This window comes from Prunus dulcis, chromosome 3, assembly GCF_902201215.1.
Source record: "Prunus dulcis chromosome 3, ALMONDv2, whole genome shotgun sequence".
Lineage (NCBI taxonomy): Eukaryota > Viridiplantae > Streptophyta > Magnoliopsida > Rosales > Rosaceae > Prunus > Prunus dulcis.
In genome coordinates this window covers 11,942,431-11,958,039 of record NC_047652.1, presented here as the reverse complement: position 1 = coordinate 11,958,039, position 15,609 = coordinate 11,942,431, and the positions used below count along the sequence as shown (strand labels likewise).

The 15,609-nt window shown below is 40.1% G+C and overlaps 1 protein-coding gene across 1 annotated transcript; it reads right to left on the bottom strand.

Annotated features, from left to right (window-relative positions):
- Positions 1-12,784: 12,784 nt before the first annotated feature.
- LOC117621754 (serine/threonine-protein phosphatase 6 regulatory ankyrin repeat subunit B-like) lies at positions 12,785-14,115 on the bottom strand. Its single transcript, XM_034352307.1, has 2 exons — positions 13,198-14,115; positions 12,785-13,018 (listed from the first exon to the last, which is right to left on the bottom strand). The coding sequence occupies exons 1-2, from the start codon at positions 14,113-14,115 to the stop codon at positions 12,785-12,787; spliced, it is 1,152 nt and encodes a 383-aa protein (XP_034208198.1).
- Between the last annotated feature and the right edge of the window lie 1,494 nt (positions 14,116-15,609).

Here is a 15,609-nt window from a genome sequence, read left to right as displayed (position 1 = left end):
CACAATTGAATTTGTAGATATGGAGAAAACCCAACATTCCTTGTTTCTGCCAGAAACATTGTGTCATACAAAGTAGGTATATTCCCTTTTATTCCGAACACCCAAGTATAACTTTTAATATTAACATCTTTTGGGGTTCGTACTGTGGGTTTGTTCTTTCACGTTCATTCTCATCTATAATGGAATTGCCTCATTCCATTTTGGCCAATGATATTGTCGACATTTAATAATTGAACGTGGTTCCAATCAACACAGCCCATTGATGATTTGAGTAGCTACTCCAAAATCAAAATTTGTCATTCATCAATTCATGATCCCACCATTCTCATGTGCATGCGCATGCATCAATTATAAGCATTTCTTTGCTTTTGGGTACCCAAGCCACTGCAGGGGCTTTTATTATGTGAGAATGTGGATTATAACCTCCAATGGAGCGTTATGTTATAGTAGGGCGTGGATAATCTCCATTTAGGGAGTTGGAACATTTAGAACCATATATCTGGCATGCTGCAGGCATGCCACAGATTAATATATACATGTCAATTGATTTCTGGGACTTTAACCCATACAATTTGCAACGCATTAGGCGTGCACAATATCAATATTGACATGTCAAGGGATTGTCCTTTCGGGACTTCAATCCACATCATTTGCTACGCAACAGGCGTGCATCATATTGATCACTGCTATACCCATATTCTGTTCTTATGGGACTTTAATTTGTGCAGTGTATTATCAATGTATCCAACTTGCAATTTGTAAAATTTGCATTAATAATTCATGGATACATACAAGCCATTCTTTTGGAACGGACTTATCTCCCCATTTGGTTACCTTTCAAGATAAAATATCAAATAAGTATATAAGCATAAAATAACACAAGTATTGCTTACATCCTTAGGTGGGAGAAACTTTTCTCAAGTATCATTCAAGCTCGTATCGGCCCAGTAAATGTAGTGCTTGATGATCTAGTTATATCCTGCAAAAGCAAAAATCACAATTCTTTTCTCTGTCAAAAACAAATAACTCTCAGAGTTAGGATCACTTCATGGATTCTTTCTTCAGATGTTCATTCTAAAGAAATAAAATCTCTTATGAACAGAGAGTTACAAAAAGAGAAAAAATGCAAAAAAAATTGTGATATTGATTGCAAGATAAGGTAAGCAATCAGGGAAGGAAGCTGGTGGGAGCAGACAAGCAGCTCATCAATCAAGGAAGGAAGCTGGTGGGAGCAGAAAACAAGCTCTCAATTCTCCTAGTCTAGAAGGACCTCAGGAGATTAGAGCATAAGGCCGCCTTCACAATTCCCTGATCTTGCAGAAACATGATCAGGGATAGTCTTGCTTCCTGAATGGATGATCAGAGATAGTCTTGCTTCTCAGGCATATTAAGTGCTTACTGATAAGAAAAACAAGTAGATATCGCATCACTAGGTATGGAGTAAACTGGATGTCTTCTGCAAAGAAAATTTCGTTAGTAACACATTTATACACAAATACAATGAATAGATAGAACCGGTGAATTTTAAATTAACCATAGGAAAAATTGCGAGATTCTCGGGATACTTTTGAAAAAGTAGCTCCGTGAAATCCGTGAAGCAAGATCGGCTTTGACGAAAATAACACTTGAAAGCGCCGACAGGCATTATCAGAGGCCATGTGAAGTTTTGGACTCTTGCGAAAGAAAAAGATAATGTGGGGATTCGAGAAGATATTGGAATCCTGAAAAGTTGCCACATTTTCGTCTATAGATATTGCCTTCGCAAAACTTAATTGAGTAACTGCGTTTCAACTCAACTTCCTTCAGAGGCTTCCAGAACATAATGTAATTTTATAGATTTTACAGGGCCTGCACCTTCATTGCAGGTGGAAAAATCTATCTGTTGTATGCTCATTTGCTGTTATAATAATTGCGCACGTTCTTAAACTTGCACCTGTGGTTTTTACGTCTTTTCAAAATGACGGTATGGAACCTTGTGCCTTATAGGTTCAAATAACCACATCAAATCTCTCACATTTCCATGCATGTGAGCCCAGAACTTTTGGTCTGGGTTAAACCCAAACTCATAATTTATTCGCCATTTTCAAATGGACATGAAATATGAATTGAGTAAAAGCCACGATAATATCTCAATATAGTAGTGAAGAACATTAACCACTATATACCCACAACTTCAAGTTTTAGGATCTCTCATATATTTGGATCCATGGGCTTCCGGCCCAGATATAACAAAATATGTGGGGAGCCTCAATTCATCATTTGAAGTTTATACTGATATTATCCATTTCACGGTGTATTCTTAACAACCAGAATTCACAAAATATATTTCTTCCTTGAGGTGTCGATTATAACAAAATCGAACTTCATTAAATTCATTATTCTCTCATGCCAAAGAAATATGTGGTGTACCACAATTTGCAATAATACCTCAAGGATTGTCCATTTAACAGTTGGAACTTTAGGTTCTCAACACTTGTCAGATTTTGAACTTCAGGCCAAAATCACATATTCTCATGATATGGATATTCAATCCCCTTAGATTTTGAACTTCGGGCCAAAATCACATATTCTTCATGGTATGAACATTTGTACAATTTTCTATACATATTTCGGGACTTCAGGCCCTTACATAATTGTCCATATTTTGAGGAACTTCTGGCATCTCATTTAATTGCTCATCCATGAGTTTAAGGAACTGCAGGTTCCCTTTTGTATATAGTGACGGTTTACCCAAAATGGTTAATATTTATGCATACGTCACTATTCATATGAATAGTACTATTCATCAAGTCATGAATACGTATCTATTCATGTGTACAGTACATTTGCCAGTACAGTTATCATCCATGTGTACGGCACTTTTAACCAATACGGTACTGTTACATCATTAAGGAACCCCAGGTCCTTATTCACATGTCAGGGATCAAGGACCCTTAAGTCCGATCACATGTTTACAAATATAGTACCAGAGAGACTGCCAGCTCTCATATTAATATCATCATCAAGGATCTTCAAGTCCTGATGTAATTGTATGATGAGGATCAAGGAACTTCTGGTCCTGATCTGTATACTGTAAAAACTCATCATACAGCACAATTAATCCATAAAATAAATTTACTGTTAAATAAATTACTTGTATGGACGTTAATCCCGCACCATACTGTAAATGTGCGGTAAAGTAAACGTGCTTGTATGGGCACTAATTCTGCTCCATACATTTAAATAACAGTAAAGACGTGGACGATAAACCCGCACCACCCTTTAAAGTAAATATTGTTGTATGGGTAATAAACCTACACCATACAGTAAATAATGTATAGTAAAGTAATTTCTTAAAGTACGAGGGTCAATTCCACATCATACTTTAAGTAAAAATAAATTTACAATAAAGTAAAGACAATTATTTGTGGGTTCATATCAACACCACAATCAAATAATTAAATCATTTTATAAAGTAGAAGTCATATTTACCCCGACCGAAGTGCACGTTAAGATTCCAAAACCAAGAGACCACCAAGAGACCAAGTTGGTAGCTGTCAATCACATGCCAATTCCACCTTAATGCATTAAGTAATGCCAATAAAAGCCATTGCAATGTCCACAGTTGCCGACAAGCATATCTTATGAATATTTCATCAATGCAGTCAACAACAAGGTGGCTGCCACCAATTAAGCCATCCATAAAGCTGATTGATATTGTCAATCACAACAGCAGATAGAGAAGAAATATAGCTGCCAATCAACACCATTTATGTTATATCAGTGCTTCCAGCAGCCAGTCAATGGCCAAGGCAAAGCTCATTATCAGCTCAAAGGAAAGATAGGTGGGGGTGGGCCGCATCCTGCAGGATTGTCTCTCCTCTACCTCTTCTTTCCTTGAACAGAAGGCAGAAGGCAGAGGGGTCCAGTTCGCTGCATACACCTCCTCCTCAACCATGTGTCTGGGGAGGGCTACTGGGTACCAGTGTCGTTGATTTCGAAAGAACAACCATGGCAGACCAAAGCGAGCAACTTGAGGAGGGAGACCTCTTACTTGCGGAGACCGGGCCATGTCTCGTTGTTTCGTATGTCGTGAATTTGAATGGGCGTGAAGGTGAGTGTAGACAACAACAAAGGGGGTACTTTGTAGGATCCAATTTCACTGTGAGCGGCGGCAGTGCAGGCGCTGCCTTGTCAGCAGCAGCAGCAGCAGCCATGAACGACTTGTTCTCGGGCTCGTTTTCGCGGTTCCGGAACGAGCAGAACATGAACGACGATCACGTGATCGAGATGTCATCGGCGGGGTCGAGCACCGGCGGCGTCAACCACGACAAGTTCTTCGGCGACGTGGAGTCCGTGAAGGACGAGCTCAAGGAGCTGGAGCGCCTCCACCAGAACCTCCAGTCCTCTCACGAGCACAGCAAGACGCTCCACAACGCCAAGGCTGTCAAGGACCTCCGATCTCGCATGGACGCCGACGTCACCCTCGCCCTCAAGAAGGCCAAGGTCCTCAAGGTCCGCCTCGAGGCTCTCGACCGCTCCAACGCCGCCAACCAGAGCCTGCCCGGCTGCGGACCCGGTTCGTCCTCCGATCGGACCCGGATCTCCGTCGTCAACGGCCTCCGCATCAAGCCCTTGAGTCTGCCATGCACTCTGCTCTGTTAAGGAGTTGGTAGATGTAGATGTAGTAGTGGAGACCTTGAAGTTTCTGTAAGAGGCGGTGAAATGAGCTTGTGTCCAGTCAGTCTTCACAAGTCCACCTCTTGTTGCCCAGTCATCAGCAAACTATGATCCCATGATCCCTATCTCTGCAGCAGCAATATTCTGATCTGACTACTATTTCTACAATGAGCTTCGAAGAAGAGAATGCTCTTGCTCAGAGCTTGGCCATAGTCATAGCCAGCTAAAGCAAGAGGGAAACAGAGAAGCAGAAGCAGAGCATGCAAACTGAAAGAGAGAGGATTTCTGGGTTTCACTCAGCTGGTATTGTTAAAGCCAATTCGTGCTGATAACGTGTTATAAACTGAAAGAGAAATTGGAGAGAAAAATGGAGGAAGGGGAGGAATTATTCTGCCATGGAATTAATCCGTATCTTTCTTTGCATAAGAGAGAAGCCTTTTGTAGGCAAAGGGTGAGTAACACCCGTGAATCTACAATACAATCATGCACCAAAGTCTACAAACAAATAGTAAGTGAGCTCCACTACTTTATACTTTACAACACAAATGGTGTTGCCAAGATATATCATGAATTCAAAAACACAAAAAGATATAGTAGAGAGAGAGAGAGAGAGAGAGAGAGAGAGGAGCTTTGTTCAAGTCAATGTTGGGTCCATGCATGGAAGGCACTAGAAAAGCACGTGTTTGTTGTGTATATTTTTTAATTCAGTCTTGGTGTTGATGCATGCAAAGTTTACTTACGTGGCATCAATTCAATACTCCATCCAAGTTATGAGGTAATTAATATTGTGCAGGGCCTACCTAATTCGCTACCCAACGACAATGTCACTACAATAATTCAGGGCAATAATAGACCATTATATATAGGTTAAAATTGTCTTTTTATTGTATAGAAAATAGTGGAGCTCACATAAAAAAAATAAAAAAATAATATTTAAAAAGTTTAATGATATGTTAGAAGTTATTCAATTTGTCTATAAATAGACTTCTTATTGCTTAGCAAAATACACCAAAAGAGAAGAGAGGAAAGAAAGAGAAGAAAGGAAGAGTGAGTTCTATTTAAGAGGAAATTCTGTCAATGTGAACATCAGAAGAGTGTTTATCCATTTTAGATTTGTTCCTGTAATGGTAGGGTAAAGTTCCCCATTGTCTCGAAAACCATTGACTGGTCAACAAGTCAACTTTCATTTGTGTATAAGCGTGTCACTGCTAGCAATAAAAACTCTAGCAGACTTCTTTAAAAAATAGATAACTTGCACCCCAAATTACTGATTTCTAAATAAGCAATTATAAATTTGGGTGAGAAATATCTCCCAAGTAAGTTCTTTTCTTGCCTCAAACGAAGAGCTGTGACCACCAAATTTAAGTCCCCCAACTGCGCCCAAATGAGATAGACTGCAACAAGGATGGCAGTATACATAGCTATGGTGTTACAAATCACAAAGGCTTGGAACATAGCGTTGGTTAGCAAGATTGCCATGCCCTCCTGAGGGGCGTCACCGTTGTTGCCGCCTGGCATTGTGAAACCGGATGCAAATGCCATTGTGGCAACAAGTGTGGTAACCACCAATAGACTATTCACCCTGTCCCTAATGATTTCCTCGTTTGGTAACTTCAAGTCAGTCGAACCTCCACCATTGTCCGCTACTTGTGGCGATCTCTGTTTTTTTCTTTGGAGGACATGCAGGCTCTGAGCTCGCTGTGCGAAAGCAGATTTCAATACCGTCCACGTAAGCCTCTGCGCAGTACAAGAAGAAACGATCCAATTACCAGATACATGTCGTTGGTAAACTAGAAACAAATCATATGGAGATAACAAAAACATGTACTAACATGTAAATGACGAGGAGTTTCTAATCACAGCTGGAGCTCCCCATATAGTTTGTTTGTGCCCAAATAAATGCATAATTAGTGATGGCTTCATTTTGTCCAGTACAACTATTCATTTTCTTTCCCCACATGTTTTTTCCATTTGCATGTTCTTTGAATTTGGCAGGAAGACTTTATCTTGTAAACTCCTTATGCATGGGATCTGTGCAGTGACCGATCCATGAATTTTTCTTATTGGGGGCAAGATGTAGACAAAATCTACTACACGTTTCATACATCATTCACATACTCAACAAGTAACAAATAAGGGTGCTGGATACTTATAAATCTGCAATCCACAGAGTCACATAGATAACCAAACCTTCCACAGCTGCCGAGAATACCCAGTCCACGCCACTTTGTCTCTCTAACCTGCCTTGCTCAACAGAGCATCAATGGAACTTCATGGGTAGAAAAATAAGGTGAGTAGGGACAACAGGCATCACTCTGCCCTCAAGTGGATCTGTCACTGGATGTGTGGTGTATGTTTTATAGCAACCATTTTAGGTGAGCTACATCAGCCATAGAGTTGTAATCCTACTTCAATGAAATCTCTAGTGTTTTCTCAATTACTTGTTTCTCCTTCAGTTCTCTGTCCAATTTCTTTGAGAATATACCAAACTGGAACTAATGCGTACTTGTTCCCAACACGCTAAATAGAATAAGGATACTTCCCTTGGAAATGATAGCCATCATCAGTCATGTGATAAAAGTAGATAAAGTACTAACTTACCCCATGATATGATGCAATAGTTTCCAAAGTGCTTTCTGTTGAGAATTAAGCTGCATACTCAGCTTAAATCAACCTGCAGATGACAATCCTGCAGATTGGAATTGAAGAGATGAAGAATTAGTTTTTTTTTTTTTGAAATAGCCGTTAGTTTAAATGTGTAACAGCTTTATTTCTGTTTTTAGAAACCAGCACAGCTGTTATTTTTGTCCTATTTGGTTTGTACTGGGTCATCCGATCTTTCTCCAAGTGGAAAGATCGTAGCCTCCTATGGTCTGAATGGCTGGAGATGAGTCCTTGCTCCCTAAAAACTAGGGTATGTTTTTTGACTGAGATAGGAATATAGTCATGTAATACCTCTGCGTTTTTGATATAGAGAAATATACTGAAACCTTCAAATCCTCTGTTTTTTCCTATCCTTCTTTCTTTGAGGTGTATTTCTCCTAAAGGTTTCAGCTGCTGTTTTCAACCTAAAGTATTAAGCTTGATACTAAATCAACATGGTATCAAAGCTCCAGGTTTGATTCCGGAGAGGGGCGTGAGCTGTGAGAGAGAGGGCCTTCCTGAAAAATTCCCAAAAGGGATAAAGGTTGCTCTTTTACTGTTTGGTTCACTGAGACTCACTAGGAAAATGGTAGGATTAGGTTCTTCAGGTGGAGATTTACGAACTCCACAGTTTGATGGTTCAAACTATGATTTTTGGGCTGTCAAAATGGAGACCATCCTCATAGCACATAATCTATGGGATGTAGTTGAGGTCGGAGTACAACCTCAACCAGTTCTTGAGGAGGAAGAAGGCTCTGGAGGTGGCTCTGGAGGTGAAGGAAGTGAGGCTGAGCAAGTTCCAGCGGAAGCACCCACCATCTCCAGAGAAGACAGAATCAAAAACGCCAAGGCACTAAGTCTCATTCAAGGAGCTTTAACTGATGAGCTCTTCCCTCACATCAGAAATGAAAAGACTGCAAAAGGAGCTTGGGGTACTCTGAGAAGAGAGTACAGAGGAGATAAAAAGGTAAGAGCTGTAAGACTTCAAGCAGTTAGAGCAGATTGTGAGTATATGAGAATGACATATGGTGAAAGCCTAGATAGCTATTTGTCTAAGTTTTTTGGAACTGTGAATAATTTGAAATCACTTGGTGAAGATGTGTCTGAAACAAGAATTGTGGAAAAACTCTTGATGAGCCTAGGTAGAAAATATAAGTCCATTGTGTCTATCATTGAAGAAACTCGAGATCTTGATGTTCTTAGAGTTGAAGAAGTTATTGCATCTGTCAAGGTCTATGATAAAAGGGAAGACTTGCATGATGAAAGGGATAAATTGACAGGAACTGAGAAAGCTTTCAGTAGCCTCAAGGTTGGAAATAACCAAGTTCATGGCACTCATAAGGGCTCACAAAGTAGACCAAATCAAAAGTGGCAAGGACAAGACAAAAAGGGATCAAATTGGTCTCAAAATGGAAGCTTGAACAACAATAATGGCTCAAGCTGGAATAATAGTGCTGGAGGAAATTGGAACAATAGCTTCAATTCACAGAACAAGCAAGGTAGTAGCAGTCAAGGAAGTGTGAAACCACAGTGCCAAGTATGTCAGAAGTATCATTTTGGTGTGTGCAGGCACAAAGGCAAACCTAGATGTGGAAAATGCAATAGGTTTGGTCATACTGCAAAGGACTGTGAAGGTCATAGTCACAAACAAGTAGCCAACTATGCAAAGGAAGAAGAAGTAACCACGGGAACTATGTTCTATGCTTGTCACTCTGCAAGTTTGCAAGATAAAAGTGTATGGTTTGTGGACAGCGCTTGCAGCAACCACATGACCTCTCAAGAGTCTGTGTTAATAAACATTGATAGGACCGTGACTTGCAAAGTTAAAATGGGCACTGGAGATCTTGTACAAGCAACTAGAAAAGGCACTCTAGTGGTTGAAACTCAGCATGGAAGAAGGTATATACATGAAGTGTTGCTTGTTCCGGGCTTGGATGAGAATCTATTGAGTGTAGGCCAAATGATGGAGCATGGTTACTATGTCCTATTTGGGGGTAACATGGCAGTCATCTTTGATGATGGCAGCCTCAACAATGTTGTAGCAAAAGTGGTCATGGGAGGAAATCGATGTTTCCCTCTCTCACTAGAATCTATGACACCTGCAGCAAGGAAGGCATCAGTGATTGAAGACTCTTGGATCTGGCATAGAAGACTTGGACATTTGAATTTTGTTAGCATGAAAAAGATGCAGCATATGGAAATGGTGACTGGACTACCTGTGTTAACCGAAATGAAGGATGTGTGTGAAGGTTGTGTTTCAGGAAAACATCACAGAGAGAAATTTGATAAAGAGGAAGCATGGAGAGCAAGCTGTCCACTGGAATCAGTGCACACAAACTTGTGTAGACCAATGCAAAATGAGTCAATTGGTGGAAATAGGTACTTCATCACATTCATTGATGACTTTTCAAGAATGTGCTGGGTATACTTCCTTAGAAATAAATCTGATACCTTTAATGTGTTCAAGAAATTCAAAGCTTTTGTTGAATTGCAAAGTGGATTTAGTTTGAAAAGGCTAAGGAGTGATAGAGGAGGTGAATATACCTCACATGAATTCCAAGATTTCTGTGCAAGCATAGGAATGGAGAGGCAACTAACCATTGCCTACTCTCCTCAGCAAAATGGAGTTGCTGAGAGGAGAAATAGAACAATCTGTGAGATGGCAAGATCCATGATGACAGAGAAAGGAATTCCAGTGATTTTTTGGGCAGAAGCTGTAAGTACAGCTGTGTATCTCCAAAATAGATGTTTTACAACATCTGTGTCAAGCAAAACACCATTTGAAGCATTCACAGGTAGAAAACCAGGAATCAAGCATCTGAAAGTTTTCGGTTGCATCTGTTACACTCATGTTCCATCACCCTTGAGGCAGAAATTTGATGACAAGGCTAGAAAGGGAGTTTTTATGGGATATGGAAGCTGTGAAAAGGGTTACAGGGTGTATGATCTGCAATCTAAGAAGATTGTACTCTCAAGGAGTGTAATTTTCAGTGAGGACAAGTCATGGAATTGGAAAGTGATCAAGAGGAATCTGTTCCAATACCTTTCAATCTTGAAAGGGATGAAATTGAAGATGAAAACAATGAAATACAACCTGATGGAACTCAGTTTGATGATGGTGGAAGTTCTCATCTAAACTCCACAGTTGGTGATTTAGTTGAGAATGTTAGTGGTAATGGCAGTCCAAACTCCACACCTAGTTCCACTCCAGTCAAATTAAAAACTCTGGAAGATATATATGCAAGGTGTCACATGTGCATCATAGAACCAGAGAATTATCAAGAAGCAGCTGGTGATTTAGCTTGGCAAGAAGCCATGAATGCAGAGTTGGAGATGATAGAGAAGAATAATACTTGGGAATTGGTTGAGAGACCAGCTGATAAACCTGTTATAGGTGTGAAATGGGTGTTTAAGACTAAGCTTAACTTGGATGGAACTGTTCAGAAACACAAAGCTAGGCTTGTAGCAAAAGGGTATTCACAGAAACCTGGGATTGACTACAACGAAACCTTCGCACCAGTGGCAAGGTTAGATACAATTCGAACTCTTATTGCACTTGCAGCACAAAAGGGTTGAAAACTATTTCAGCTGGACGTCAAGTCAGCATTCCTAAATGGTGTGCTCGATGAGGAAGTATATGTAGAACAGCCTGAAGGTTTTGAACTGGAAAATGCATGTCATAAGGTTTACAAGTTGAGAAAAGCCTTGTATGGACTTAAGCAGGCTCCTAGAGCCTGGTACAGTGAGATTGATGCATATTTATCTATGTGCAAGTTCAAAAGAAGCATTAGTGAAGCGACTCTGTACACTAGATCTGATAATGAAGGAGGTTTGATCATTGTCTCAATCTATGTTGATGACATTGTTTATACTGGAAACAGTGAAAGGGTGATGATGCAAAGATATGAAATGTCAGATCTTGGACTCCTTCATCACTTCTTGGGCATGGGAATACTACAAACTGATCAAGGGGTTTTCATTCATCAAAGCAAGTATGCCAAATCCTTGCTTGTGAAGTTTGGGCTTGAAGACTGCAAACCTGTCTCAATTCCTTTGCCTACTGGTGAGAAACTAAAAAAGGTGGATGAGAGTGAGTTAGCTGATGAAGGGCTCTACAGGAAAATAGTAGGAAGCCTACTATATTTAACTGCAACTAGACCTGATCTAATGTATGTTGCTAGCCTGTTATCAAGGTTTATGAATAGTCCTACAAAAAGGCATATGGGAGTTGCAAGAAGGGTTCTAAGATATGTGCAAGGGACTCTTAGCTATGGCATTGAATACGTGAGAAATCAGTCAGCAACCCTTGTTGGATTCTGTGATGCAGACTGGGCAGGCAGTGAGGATGATAGCAGGAGCACTTCTGGCTATGCATTTAGTTTTGGAAGTGGAGCATTCTCTTGGGCCTCTGTGAAACAGAACACAGTGGCACTATCAACAGCAGAAGCTGAGTATGTCTCAGCATCTGAGGCAACAGCACAGGCCATTTGGTTAAGATTTGTTCTTGATGATTTTGGTGAAATGCAATCTGAGGCAACACCCTTGTTCTGTGACAATATGTCAGCAATTTCGATGGCCAAGAATCCAGTTTTTCATCAAAGAACTAGACACATAAACAGAAGGTATCATTTTATAAGAGAAGCTTTGCAAGAAGGTGTGATCAACATGCAATGCTGCAGAAGTGAAGAACAGCTCGCAGATACTTTTACTAAAGCACTACCCAAAGACAGATTCAAGCATCTAAGGTCGAAACTTGGAGTTAAGCCAGTAAGCAGCTTCGGAGAGGCTGTTGAGAATTAAGCTGCATACTCAGCTTAAATCAACCTGCAGATGACAATCCTGCAGATTGGAATTGAAGAGATGAAGAATTAGTTTTTTTGAAATAGCCGTTAGTTTAAATATGTAACAGCTTTATTTATGTTTTTAGAAACCAGCACAGCTGTTATTTTTGTCCTATTTGGTTTGTACTGGGTCATCCGATCTTTCTCCAAGTGGAAAGATCGTAGCCTCCTATGGTCTGAATGGCTGGAGATGAGTCCTTGCTCCCTAAAAACTAGGGTCTGTTTTTTGACTTAGATAGGAATATAGTCATGTAATACCTCTGCGTTTTGGATATAGAGAAATATACTGAAACCTTCAAATCCTGTGTTTTTTCCTATCCTTCTTTCTCTAAGGCGTATTTCTCCTAAAGGTTTCAGCTGCTGTTTTCAACCTAAAGTATTAAGCTTGGTACTAAATCAACACTTTCCGTAATGTCAAGAGCTGTCATGCCTCTACCATTCAATAGCTTTAAGTTTGTCCTTGTATCCCAAGCCAATCTGTAGACAACCTTGGGATGGTGGTGCATCGTTGCCAAATGTAAAGGAGTATTTCCGTTGCTGTCTTTTTGGTTTATCAGCATTCGAAACTCACCCTTTTTAAGAAAATATTTGACAAGATTTTCTTTGCCGCATCTTGCTGCAACATGGAGTATATTTTCACCCTAAATGTTCTTCAATTCCTTTGAATCGGGACAATGTCGAAGCAGCTCTTTAACAATCTTGATATGACCTTTGCTTGATGCTGAATGGATTGGAAAGTTGCCGCCATGATCCATTTGATGAGAATCGGAGAGGCGTCTGCCTAATAAGAAACGAACCCCTTCCAGGTAACCAATTGATGCTGCACAATGTAGTGGAGTCCTCCCCTTCTCATCTTTTGGGCTCTCAAACGTTTCCTCCATATATCATCTCTAAGAGTTCTAATGAAATCAAGTATAAGTTAGAACAATACGAGTCTAATGAACGTTTTTCTTTCAGATTAAAAAATGTAATAATAAAAAAATGGATCAAAAATCCACCACACTAGCCGTTGTGGCAAAGCAGAAAAAACAAAAGTATTAATTGAATGTACTACGGTGCCATTGTTCCGGTGGCCTAGAATTGCAGCATGCAACGGAGACTTGCCATTCACACAAACTTCTGGCTTTTTCTCAACTGCTTTTTTGTTTATTAGTTTCACGATCTCATCAAACCCTTCCTCAGCGGCCAGATACAAAGGGGACTTTTCTTCCTTATTAATAAGATAAGTAAAGGCAGGATAGGCCTCTATCAAACACTTTGCTACTGATTGGTGACCATGAATCAGGGCCTCATGCAAGGGGGTGTTTTGCGCATCATTTATCAAGGTCAGCAACATGAATACCTCATCAGCATTTTCAGCGCCTAGGGCTTCACGGAGAAGAGTGTTTGCTGTATCTAAATCCCCGGCTTTGGCCGTAATATGAAGCGCAGTGTCGCCCTCAAAGTTTTTCTCAAACAAAAGGGGTTTGTGAAGGTGTATGATCTCGGCTGCTAGTTTGGCATGCCCGAAACTTGCAGCTATGTGAAGGAATGTGTTCTTATGAGGGCTTAGTCGAGACAGAAGCCGAACGCGAGCGTTGGGATCGTGTACTTCATCTGCCTCAAGCTTCCTTTCAATGGTGTCCTTAAAGCTATCTATCTTGCCCTGAGTTGCGTAGCCGTACAACTGCTGGTACAAGCGCAAGCTACTTGAATCTTCATCACCGTCTGTTTGCTCAAGGAGTCCTCCATCGAATTCCTCTGATGGTTTTGTTACATTTGGTATCTCCCCATTGCCATGATATAAACCAAATTTTATATCTATCAAAGCGTCTTTTTGGTACATGGGCAGATCGAGGACCACTGCTTTGCGGGACAGGAGCTGATCACTAGCCAAGCTTGGGAGGTCCACGCCGTCATCTTCGTCGTCAGCTATGCTGATGCTTGCAGCTATGTCCTCATTGGTGGCCGCAAGCAGCTCTTTGTCTGCCATATATGGACTTCAACGTTGCTCTGCAACGTTGCTATAAGATATGAGGAGCGCTCAAGTGTTAACTGATATTTAAGTAATTAGATACAATTAGCGGTGTACGTGTCCTTACCCAATACTGGAGGTGTGTGAGGAGCCTGAGAGAGAACGATAGATATAACAACTACAACTCATATGCCACTTATATATAATAGAGTAGGAAGTAGCTAGTTAGGAAGACAGACAACAGAGACTAGAAATAGAAATTATACAGACAAAAAAGAAGACACTAGATAAACCATGTGCAACTCCAATGTAAAATGAAGCCAAGTCTAAAATCTCATGCGGGGCCTACTAATTCGCTACCCAACGACAATGTTATATCCAAGTCAAATCCTCCATGTAAATCCATCTCTCATAACGTTTTAATTGCCGATATCACCAACTTGTCAAGGGGTCACCGACAAAGCTTGCAGAGAAAATTTACGGCGTTCACGGGGTCGCTTAATCAAATTTGGCCCTCTGTTCATCCACCCTTGGAGGCTGGACATGTGGCAACTACTAATTCACTTACAAGTATTTTTCTTATCAGACACCCTTGTAGATACATCAGTTTTGTCAGCAACAAATTGTCCAAGTTTTTACCCTTCCACATAAAAAGAGTACATGATTGATTCTCTCATTGTTCGGTTGCTAGCGATTGATGATGTTATTAATCAACCCAAAAAAGTCTAGGTAAGGTCCCTAGCTTTTTGGAAAACACTGAACTGCTTTATTTGCTAGATCCTTATCGAGGCAGACCAAAACAAACGAAAAAAACAATCATCAACGTGATACTTGATATGGGAAGGACAAGGGTTACTTCCAAATGTGGAAAACACTGAACTGCTTTATTTGCTAGATCCTTATCGAGGCAGACCATAACAAACGAAAAAAACAATCATCAACGTGATACTTGGTATGGGAAGGACAAGGGTTACTTCCAAATGAGAGAGAGAGAGAGAGAGAGAGAGAGAGAGAGAGAGAGAGCATAGCTTGGTTCAAGTCAATGTTGGGTCCATGCGTGCAGTGTTGTTAGAAAACAGGAAGGCACTAGAAAACCACGTGTTTATCGTCTATATCCCATAATTCGCTCTTGATGTTGATGCTAATTATGGAAGTAATTAATATTGTATTAAGGTCCTCTGGCTAATTATTCTATAATCTTAAGTGGATATGTGGGAAAAGATATATATATTTTTTTTAAAGTTGTTTGTGTGTTGCAAAATATCTACAGAAAAAAGAATTTTATTAAAGAATAAGTGCTTGTGCTTTGCAAAACACCTACAACATAAAGAATTGAAAACAAAAAAGTATTTGTGTTTTACAACGTGGAAAGGTCAGAACTCAAAAATATAAAAGCGATGCTAAATGAACCTTAAAATTAATTGAATACATCATATTACTAAACTATTTATTGTCCTAATATAAAATGACCAAAAAGAATATATTGAGTTGTGTATACCCTTCTTTTTTTTT

Bases quoted from the DNA above. Each gene is read 5' to 3' on its own strand.
- LOC117621754 (XM_034352307.1), bottom strand. From the start codon at position 14,115: ATGGCAGACAAAGAGCTGCTTGCGGCCACCAATGAGGACATAGCTGCA. The intron at 13,019-13,197 runs GTAGTACATTCA...TGATATATGGAG, and splicing joins GCCACCGGAACAATGGCACC to GAAACGTTTGAGAGCCCAAA.